The sequence below is a fragment of the Hordeum vulgare genome, chromosome 1H (genome assembly GCF_904849725.1).
Source record: "Hordeum vulgare subsp. vulgare chromosome 1H, MorexV3_pseudomolecules_assembly, whole genome shotgun sequence".
Lineage (NCBI taxonomy): Eukaryota > Viridiplantae > Streptophyta > Magnoliopsida > Poales > Poaceae > Hordeum > Hordeum vulgare.
This window is the reverse complement of record NC_058518.1, coordinates 395,267,162-395,278,265: the sequence shown is the minus strand read 5'-3', so window position 1 is coordinate 395,278,265 and position 11,104 is coordinate 395,267,162. Positions and strand designations below refer to the sequence as shown.

Below are 11,104 nucleotides of genomic sequence, written 5' to 3'. Positions count from 1 at the left end.
CTCAAGGCCGTTGTCGCCGAGGTAGTACGGGAGGCCGTGCATGCGGTCGCGAGCGGGGAAGATGCTCTCGAAGTCGGTGAAGATGTTATAGGTGGTGAATGCGATGAACTCGCACCCACACCAATACACCTTGCCGAGCAGGTGGTAGGCATCGAACCTGTTGGTGAAGTGGACGACGAGCCCTACCGGTGGAGCATTGGCGTGGGGACGCTGCTCCACGAGGTTGAACATGGGCGGCGAGCCCGCCGGGAGGTGGTGGAAGCCCGCACGGAGGAACCCCCGTGCAAGCTCAGTGCTACCCCTCCAGCGTGAGAATGCCCACACGCGGAGCGATTCCTCGACGACGACGTTGGCGGGGTACCGCGGTTCCGGCACGGTGGGAGGCTCTTGGAACATCGGGCTGTAGAACTGCATCTTGAACGCTTCGCTGAGTGGAACCGCTCTGGCTTTTGGGGGAAGAAGAGAAGTGGGAGGCGCAGATGGATCTGCAGAAGAAGAGGCAATGAAGGGCAGTTTAAATAGCCGGGGGAGACGAAGTGGGTACACGCGCAAATGGCGTAGATCGTGACTCAGTGCTGCTGTGTGAACCGATGCGGTCATCAATGTGTGAACGTGAATCGAAGCGAGCATGCTCTGCGTTAGCGGCTCTGCGTGCTCTGCGTTGGCGGCTGCCTCCCCCTGCTGCGTTGGCGGCTGCCTGCCTCCCCCTTCTGCGTGCTCTGCGTTGGCGGCTGCCCCTTCTGCCACCGGCACAACTGAATCGAGCGGTAGCCGTGCGGTGGAACTGATGCCTCGACATATGGACACGAGCGTGCGTGCAACCTGCCCCTTCTGCCACCGGCACGTATGCCTGCGACGCGTGAAACGATGTTGCGGAGCGACTGAATCCACTGGCAACCGTGCGGCACGGATCGATGTGTGCGTGTCGGCGTGCATGCATGCGTTTAGGTCTAGGTCACTAGATGCGTGCGTGGCGGTGTTCGCATGCATAGCAGGCTACATCGATGCCAAAGACGGGCATGCATAGCAGGCTGCATCCATCGATAGTAGGCTTTTTTAATTTATTACCAACAAACTAAAGGGCCCGTCCTATGAACACAAACACGGCCCAACCAGCGAAGCCACAGCCACAGTCAACAGAGTCCAACATGGCCCCACAAGTCAGTTAAGGGCCAAGATGGCAAACGCATGTTATCAACATTTGTGAGAGTTTCAGCTAAGGGAGAGGGAAAAAGTGAGCAAAAGTTTGAAGCGTGGGGAAAACTGAGCACAACTAAGGAATTGGGGCACAGATGGAATAATCCCATTCTTCAATGACCGAGAAGATGTTCTTCTGGTCTATGAGGAAATTGGTCTAAGAGCAAGTACAATAAGGTACAGTCAACAGGCTGTAAGGATTAAAATACTATATTTCTATTGAGTTGGATGAGAGAGAAGAGAAGAGAGAAGGGAAGCAGGCTCTTCGTGAAGAGCCAGCTCTAGTACGTGCTCCTAGGTGCTTCGTGAGAATGAAAGGTGGGCAATATATGATAAAAGTAGTACATTTTATAGCTAACTATTGTACAAACTAGCTATAAGATGGGCTATAAGACTGCTTATAGCCAGCAGTTGGCTATACTATTAACCATGCTCTGACTGTGGAGTTAGGATTTCGCCAGTGTGAGTTGCCTATAGTGAGGAATATGATATCCCTGAGGACTTTCATAGTTCAAAATTCCGACCGTTGTTGTGCTTGGCACCAATTGTCCCAAAATATCTTATCCACATAACGGTCATATCATTAGGGGCATTTATGTCATATCATGTCGGGTTGCACCCTATCTATAAATAGCCATGCCCCCTCCACCCATAACCACTAGTTGGTTGGCTGCTCCGAGAGAGAACTTGACAAGTGTCATTTGAGAGCAATCCATCCTCTGAGGACTTTGAGAGAAAAACATCAATGAGGAAAAACCCAAAACCCAAACACCCAAACACCCAAAAGCCAAAGTGATTGAGCATCACTGAAGAGATTATTCCTGTGTGGAACCGATGCTTGTTACCTTTGAAGTCTGTGTATCTTCCAAACGGTTATGCGCATGGTCTAGAGCATCCAAGAGGAAATTGTGGATTGTCGGGTGACCGAGTTTTGAGGGTTTGGAAATTTGCCCTGAAGACTTACCACGAGTGTTGCGCGAGGTCTATGTGACCTTAGCTCAAGGAGAATACAATAAGGACTATGTGTCTTGGGACTGTGTGTCATTTGATTTAAATACCAAATCATTTCAATCCAGACATACAACTGTCACTGCAGTTGGAACTGTGTCATCAAACCGTTGTCTTCACCAAGCGTTTGGTTCTGTTTCCTCAACCCTTTCATTTCCTCGAGTACTTGTTGATGAAATTGATCGTTAGTGTTTGAAGACTTTGACTGAAGACTTTTTCAATTTCTTCATCTCAAATTCTTTAGTCACCTTGTTCTTCACATGGTTTATCCTATTACACGGAACCTGTGTTCTGTGTAAGTTTCATTTCATCATGACTACTGTGGTATTGCTATGTTATGCTTAGACCTGAGTACTTATTCCGCTGCAAGTAGTTCGTCACTTAGCAAATTCCTTAAGTAGTAATTCCTCAGTGACGAATTTGTAAAATCGCCTATTCACCCCTGTAGTCGATATAACGCACTTTTACAAAGGCACCTCCACTCGGGACTCTTCACCGGTTGGGTAGAGGTCGGCCGTCGGAGGCACAGCTGTTGAAGTCATTGGATCCGACTCCAATACAACATGTAGACACGAGCATATCTTTTTTTTGGAAAGGAGGATCGTTCCCGGTCTCTGCATCATGATGATGCATGAAATCATTTTGTTAAGTAATAAAGGTTCCACAAAAAGTGTAATGTCCAAAAAGAGCTCACAATAGAGCCTGTAAAAATTGAGGTAATAAATGCCACAGACGGCTAAACAAGAACGGGCTACGGTGACTAAACACATGGCCTATAAGTTAGCCGCCATCCAAATCGGTTGAAGATAACATGTGTTGCCATCTCTCACCGGTTGCAACCAGTAATCAAAAGCTTCCTGGATTTCACAAGCGTGAGTAACGATCACGTATGGATTCAAACAGTAGCTCTATAGATAAACTGCAAAATGTTGGTCAAGTTCTTCATGTTAAATATCATATCATTTCTGCAGTTCCATATAGCCCAAAGCATTGCACATATCCCTATCCAAATGTGACTAGTTGTGCGTACATCCACTCCATTAAGGCACGTCCCAAATAACGTGTTCATACTAAATGGTGGATTAATGTTGAAGATTGTATATATAGTACGCCAAAGAAGTTTGACAAGTGGACAATGAAGAAAGATGTATTTAATAGTTTCATTGTGATCACAAAAACAGAACTATCCACCCATGTGCATTTAACCAGGTTATCCTTTGTTAGAATAACTCCTTTGCGCACAAACCACATAAAGATTTTAACTGTAAGCAAAACCTTAATTTTCCAAATATATGGGAAGGTTGGTATTGGCCCAACATTAATAAGGTCTAAATACATTGATTTCATGAAAAAACTACCGCTTGTAGTTAGTTTCCAATGAATGGTGTATGGTTGGTCAGATAGTTAAACCTCCATCAACCTAAGAACCAAATGGAGCCACACATACCATCGTTCTCCCACCAGAGACCTCCTGACTTGAATGTTAAGAGTAACCAATTGTAATATCGTAGCAACATAAGCTTCTTTACGTTATAAAATATTATATAAGGTCGGGTATTGTATAGCCAGGGGCGTTTCCCCTAACCACGTGTCTTCCGAGAACCTGGTCGTCTTATACGATTATCAATATTCAACTTTACCCTGTGGAAAAAAGATTTCTTTCCGAGAACCTGGTCGTCTTATCAAAACGATGAGTCTGAAGGTTTAACGGTAACCTGGACCGAAGTCTTGGTTTGTAGATATTTATTATGTAAAATCTATACCCACGTACCTTCCATCTCAACGGACAATTGTAAGCCATCTTATGGTTCTCGGATATCGGGATCACGTGATCTATTATCTAGATAAAAATAAATCACTCATCCAAATTATTATTTTAAAAGGTCCTGCTTACATGAGTATATGACTTGATGTTTGTTTCCAGATTCAAGCTTACCAACCGCAAGGTAGTTTCATCAAATCGAAGATTTTACCATTTCTCTCCACACAATCCAGCATGGGCAGTACTAGTACTCCCCCCATCCCATAATATAAGACTTTTTCGTAAGCTAACATAGCTTGCAAAAACATCTTATACTGTGGGACCGAGGGAGTACGTGTTAAAGCAGGAGTGCCTGATTCACACTTGCTGGACCCGCAACAGTGACAACAGATACAACCAAAGAAAACATGCCTCATCATTCGCTGCGTAACTATACTTCGTAACCTAGGTTTCCAGAAAGAAAGAAAAAAACCTAAACTAAACTAGTTTACAAAATTAGCAAATTACATGACAATCTAGAGCGTTATCTTGTCCTTCTACACCTGCCGATTCATCGTTCCAAGACAAGAAGTTGGCATTACACAACAAGCACTGGAAAAGCAGGCTGAAGATAAGGAAATCCCAGTCATGTCCTCTGCTTTTTTTCTGTAATGCGGTGTCCTCAGCTGGAAAGAATCCGCGACCAAATGTCTTGTGCACACTGCAGGAACATCTTGAAACTTTTTTGTACACCCGAAAATCTTCCTTATGTTGTGTCAGCAAGATACCGGATGGTGGGATAGGACGTAAGATAAAATCTTCAGGCACAAGTACTACTTAAACAATGGCCCAGAATTTCTTCCTACAAATCAAGACCTGCTCCGGCCTGTTCTCTTCGTTTTCCAACGTGCGAGTCGTGACATCCCATAGGAACTTTGGTGCGAGATCACTGATTCTTGAGAGAGTGGTATTCTCATCTCTGATAATGATAAATCCCTGTATGGCCAAAATTGTTGCAACACAGAGTGGATTATTCTCTATGAATTAAATTTCTATCACTATATTATCATATTTGATCTCTGGCATTTGAGAAAGAGAAACACATAAGCAGATGCAACAACAACAATGCCTTTAGTCCCAAACAAGTTGGGGTAGGCTAGAGGTGAAATTCATAAGATCTCGCGACCAACTCATGGTTCCGGCACATGGATAGCAAGCTTCTACGCACCCCTGTCCATGGCTAGTTCTTTGGTGATACTCCAATCCTTCAAAAATATTTCTGAGTGGCGAGAAAGATAGCTTGTAATTTATACTACATCAGGTACAAATGGCCAATTGTTATAGATTGAGAAACAGGCTGATTAGACCACATACTAACGTATTTTGCCGGACAAATCATTTCTTGCACATGACCATTTATGACAATTCAATCAGTAATTAAGTGCCCTCGCACAAAACAGGCATGTTCCACCATTTGGGGGAAATTGGCATATAATCCCTCCGTACCAAAATACAAGACGTTTTTGTATTTTGGTACGGAGCTAGTAACTCATATTTTGTTGGTCAAAATACAAGGTGCTTGTGTATATAAGGAGGGAGTATATGCCAATATTTACCTGTGGACGAATGATGCGATCTATTTCTAGCATGATATCTTCCAATAAGCAACCTCCTGCATGACCTTGATAGTGTGAAAAGAGGTGGAAAGCATGTAGCAAATCATATGACCTAGGATATGTTGAGAATGGCTGACACCTGCAGCATAATGGTTTTTGATTCATCATAACAAGGGACATAAATGTTTATATGTTCAGAAGAAATACTAACCAGTCATGGTAAGAACCAATTAACCCCCGGTCATAGATAACAGGTAGTGTGTTGATCGTTGTATTGGGTACTATATTCATAATCCAGACAGGATCAGTGCTTAGTGCCATAGCAAATCCACCATAATTAGCATTCATGTCCATGATATTCCGTATGCTAGTCTTTTCAACACCAAGAAATGACCAGTACTTGCGAACCTGGTCCCGCCAGAACTGGTTATTATTCTCAAACTTCTCTGGAGTAACTCCTAGAAAACATATTCCAGAAAATAGGTTATATTTATACATATGTGCTACAAGATCGAGTCGAAGATCAAACTAGACTTACCTAAAGGTTATTAGTAAAATTTAAATCACAGATGATATATCAGTAATTTACAGAAATATTTGTGTGCTACAAGATGTAACATGTCATAGTTGTGAAATCAACACCCAAACTGGTTTCCTATTACTCAAAATCATTGTCCTGCTCACTAAAGCCTTATGTGAGCAGTAATATGAATAATTTAATAGTAGGGTCAAGGAATGTCAAATAGGACTCCGCCTAAAGAATGACCCTGCCTACGGCTGAACTATTCCAGGATTGGAGGCCGTTAAGCAGATAAGATAACTCTTCTCGAGTTCCCCACCAGTGTCTCCGGACTACCTAACGTCGTTGTCAACCGCCACATCCCAGCCCGGGAAATCTTAACCCGATTCCCTTCCGGAGTCTATCTGCCGGGCTATCCTTCCCTTAGGATTGGCTTGCTAACACCAAGGAAAGGTCAATGTTCAGTACTCCAAAATGGGCCAGCTCTTTGAAAGCCTTAATATTTGAAAAGACCAAAAAGAAGGCTTTAAACAACAGACCTACGCTCAGAAGAACTCCAATATGCCACTAACAATCAGCTAGTTGCAGGTGCACAGCCAATAACACTAGACAATAAGCATACTTGTTTTTTTTTTTCGATTTTCAAACATATGTTAAACATAGAGGAATTTGTTTCACTTGAAATTTTGAGCTCCAGAATGGAAAATGGCCCAAACATGCAGAACCAAAACTGGCTCGTTCTTTCTCTTTTGTAGGCAATGGAAATGGACTAACCTATTAGTTCCAAACTCCTCGAATAAAATAAGAGGCGTTCAGGTCTGGAAGGCAGTTTCTGAATCTTCAGTTGGTCCGTGTTCAAGCGAACACAGTTCATTAATGGAGCTTGCCATGAAGAAGTGTCACTGGGGTCACAGATATTCAGGATCCCCATATCAGCATTTTTCTGTCGGCAAGATTCATCTTCAGGTTTGATCCATATAGCAGTCTGAACATGCTTAGCAATAAGCTTCCAACACATTGATGTTGTGATATTAATTAGCTTCTCCCAGATAATAGGGAAATCTTTATCTTTTCTATAAGCTGGTGGAGCGGAATATACAAAATATCCATTAGGTCGCAAAAGACGATCAACCTCTTTGAGCAATATTCCATCTGCAAAAAAAAAAAAAAAAGAGCTACTAGTTGAATGGTGTATTTCTCAAGTAGAATTCATAAACAAAGGATCATCATCAAAAGGAACTTTTAGTAGAACAAAAACATCAACGATGAAAGAGGACAAAATTGTATGCGAACCAATTTACTTAGGGCTTGTTATAATAAATTGCACGCATGTGAAAACAGAATATAACTAACTAGATCCCACATAAAAACGCTATCACATCTTAAATTTTGAGATGTGCTCAGTTGCTTAGCATAAACATTAAACAGTATGTGAATCTTACCATTTTCATGCCAGTCAACACGACATCGGGAGCAATGAACCATTTCAAATGAATTTCCAGGATACGGTAATTGCTTTGTGGCCAACACAGAGATCATCGCACCAATCCCACGCTCTAAAGCAAACTGGATTTGATTCTCATGGCCATCTTTTGGCGCGAATGACATAGTATGAATATCTAGGGGAAGAAGATAAGCAGAGAAGCTGGCAACACCGCATCCAACATCCAAAACTTGAACAACTCCTGCTGAACGGAGATCACCAGTACTATTGGTTGTCATATTTCCTAGCCTGCATCAATCCATTACAGAAATTATCTCACTGCAAGATCTTTTGTACAAAAGAGACAAGAGGGCAGCAACATGAAACTGCTATTATTTGGTGTTTATGCTTCAAGTAGGATGTTTGCTAAAGAGGAACAATATAAATGCTCAGAATTTTGCTACTAGGCATCACACCCAAGTATTTATCTACACAATATTACAAGGATCAGATCATTCTACAGCCTAAATATTAAACTACACACCAGGAAATTATGCAAGCAATCTAAGGTTACCTCTCTATGTATTCTGTTGCACCATGCTTGAAGTGAGTGCCACCTCCAGGAAACCACCAAAGCTTACCATTCTCATGCACCCAATTCTGTCCTCCTTTTACCTCAGAAAGGTGTGAATGGTTCACATTACTACGCCATACATAGTCCCGACTTGTTGGCCATCTTATAGGTATCTTGTAGTCGTTTGGTGGAGGCACCAAACAGAACAAGCTCTCCTCTCGTGGAGGGCATTTAGCTTCAAGATTCTCGTGTCTAGATCTATCCAGCTCCCTTAACTTGCTCACATAGGCAGCATCGTGACAGGGAACATACTCGTTGTGTTCCAAAGGACACACATCAAGTCCATGAGCTGGAACTGAGATTAATGCTGTTCGGTAAGTAAGAGCAACTTTGTTTGTTAACTCTGACGCACCTGCAAGTGGAAATCAAACAGGTTTAACCTCTTTGCCATGGAAACGTTTAAATGGTATACTAGGAGTTCAGGATATATGTGCCATTGTACATTTTTGGCGCAAGCTGCAACTCGGATAATAACTAGAAAAACCAAATCTAGAACCAGGACAAACTGTCAAGATCAAACTGATAGTATAATTTGGCATATGAGCTAAAACAAAATATGGCAAGGCCCGGCAGACTTACATCTTGTCAGAGACAAGTGCAGCAATTTCCGAGAGTGAATTTCTCAAGCAATGCACATCTAGTTACAACGTAGGAGCATCTGAGATAACCTGGAATCTGGATATAGGAAGCTTAAAGCCGCGGCACGTATTGGACAGGACTGAACAAATGATTGCGATCCGGCGGATCGACAAGGGAAGCGCGCTCAATGCCCCGGGAGCAGAGAGTAGATAGGTACCTTGGGGTTCGGAGGAACCGGACGACCGGGAGGCGGAAGGGGGCAATATGAGCGCGGGGGAGGCGGAGGACTGGAAGAGGGTGCCGGCGTAGAAGGAGGCGGCGACGAGGGCGACGCCCAACAGGAGCAGCTGCACCGACCGCGGCTCCGCCGACGCCGGCGAACACCACCGCCCCATTATGCTGCTCTCACTCTCACTTCCCCTTCCACAGCGTCAAGACGATCTCTACTTGGAGGAGATGGGGACTGAGTTCATCCCCACTTCCTCTATTTCTTTTTCCATTAAAAAAATACTTCCTCACTTTAAAGTACTTTAGGTTTCAATTAGGATAAATCTTTGGCTATCAGTTACTCTATTAGTGTATATTTTATGTGGCATGTAAGATTAATGTCATATCATACTTCAGAGTATTGATGTTGTGATTATAGCATTATATTCCAGATCAATTTTCCCCTTTTGGCTCTATTTTTTCGAGGGGGTGGGATTATCGTCTCTCTTTTGTTGTGTAGCAAGATATTTTTTATTCACCTATGGTGTAATGGCGACATCATACCGACAATGACGCCGGTGTTGCCTCGAAGTCATCCAACTCAACTTTCTATCGCAATGACACTTCGTCACGCGTTGTCAAAGAGTTAGATGTTCTATTCTTGACATGTTCTTTATGTTATTGTCGACGTTGGTCCATGTGTATTATCTCCACACCATCGTCGGCTTCAATAGCTCTTGGAGTGGTGCCATGGTCATATGGTTGGCGTGATTGCCAATCTTTTTGCATGCACGATTCAACAAGATTTAATCCTTTATAAGTCTTTTGCGAGTATTTCAATGGTCAAATTTCTCAATGTTCTCTATCGTCGGTGAACTTTGGTGACGCAACAACGATAAGTTCAGATGCGGCTCTGTCGGAAAATTTTGAGGCATAGGTTCGTGGAAACCGGATCCTCGGACTTGCATAAGGAAAGCCGTAGAGCTACAATAAACTGTGTGTGTAAAATGAAGAAGTGATGTCACGAGGCTCGCACTATCCTCAAATCATCATAGACCCATTATTGTTTATATATTACTGTATATAATTATTGTTTCTAGACCCATTTTTACGTCATGATTTAGGAAAATCTGATGAAGGGAGAGTGAATTACAAAAAACCACCACATTTGAAGCTTCGGGGTAGAATTACCACCACATTCCTTGCGCGTCACAAAAATCTACCTCTTTCCTAGTTAATTTTTTTAATAAACATAAATGGCCAATTTGAAGCTACTAACCATGATTTCTGACAGAATGGGCCTACATGTTGAGTGCCACGTAGGACAAATGTGACGGTGAGTGGTTGACAGTCGTTATCGTTGCTAGGTCAACGATTCACCACGCACTGCAGCTCACTCCACTCCACTCACTCTCTGTCTCTGCTCTGCCCTTCTGTCCCCCCTCGCTCTCACCGCCGCGCCCCTCGCAGTCGAGCCAGTGTCTCCTCGCCGTCGTTTAGTGATGCCATGGTGGAGAGTTTTTCTTGCTTTTGGCAGGCCTCCCTTTGGGAGGCCCGCGCGGCGGGCTATTAGCTCAGTGGTAGAGCGCGCCCGTGATAATTGCGTCGTTGTGCCTGGGCTGTGAGGGCTCTCAGCCACATGGATAGTTCAATGTGCTCATCAGCGCCTGACCCGAAGATGTGGATCATCCAAGGCACATTAGCATGGCGTACTCCTCCTGTTTGAATCGGATGTAAAAATAGTATGAAAAAGGGATTAAATAAAAAAAATCCAAGTCTTAAATGAAAGGATCTGGTTGGAATCTTAAAGTGTGGTAGAAAGAACTACATATAGTTTTTCTCTATTCTTCGTTTTTTCCAAATTGGCCAAGTTACCCATTGCATATTGGCACTTATCGAGTATAGAATAGATCTGCTTCTCTTTCTTCTTATGAACAGAATTGGCTTCTTATTTTCGAGGAGAGCAACGACAACGAGTTTGTCGGCATGGATATGGAGCTTTGGGTAAGTGATCTGGTCTTTACCTAGGGTTAGGGTTAGATACGGTTAAAGTTCATGTTTTGTTTCGTTTTCAGATCCTGTTCAAGCACTCGTAGTCTAATAGTGGATGATGTGTGCACACAAATTGTAGGAGAACCCTAACACGACAGTAGACGCATCATTCTGTGGTAAAGCTTCG

The 11,104-nt window shown here is 43.2% G+C and overlaps 1 protein-coding gene across 1 annotated transcript; it reads right to left on the bottom strand.

The window, feature by feature from the left end:
* Positions 1-4,046: 4,046 nt before the first annotated feature.
* LOC123440048 (probable methyltransferase PMT7) lies at positions 4,047-9,192 on the bottom strand. Its single transcript, XM_045116644.1, has 8 exons — positions 8,936-9,192; positions 8,080-8,491; positions 7,525-7,814; positions 6,857-7,234; positions 5,774-6,020; positions 5,563-5,701; positions 4,243-4,942; positions 4,047-4,118 (listed from the first exon to the last, which is right to left on the bottom strand). Exons 1-7 carry the CDS (start codon positions 9,111-9,113, stop codon positions 4,784-4,786), a joined length of 1,803 nt encoding a protein of 600 aa, XP_044972579.1. The 5' UTR covers positions 9,114-9,192; the 3' UTR covers positions 4,047-4,118; positions 4,243-4,783.
* Between the last annotated feature and the right edge of the window lie 1,912 nt (positions 9,193-11,104).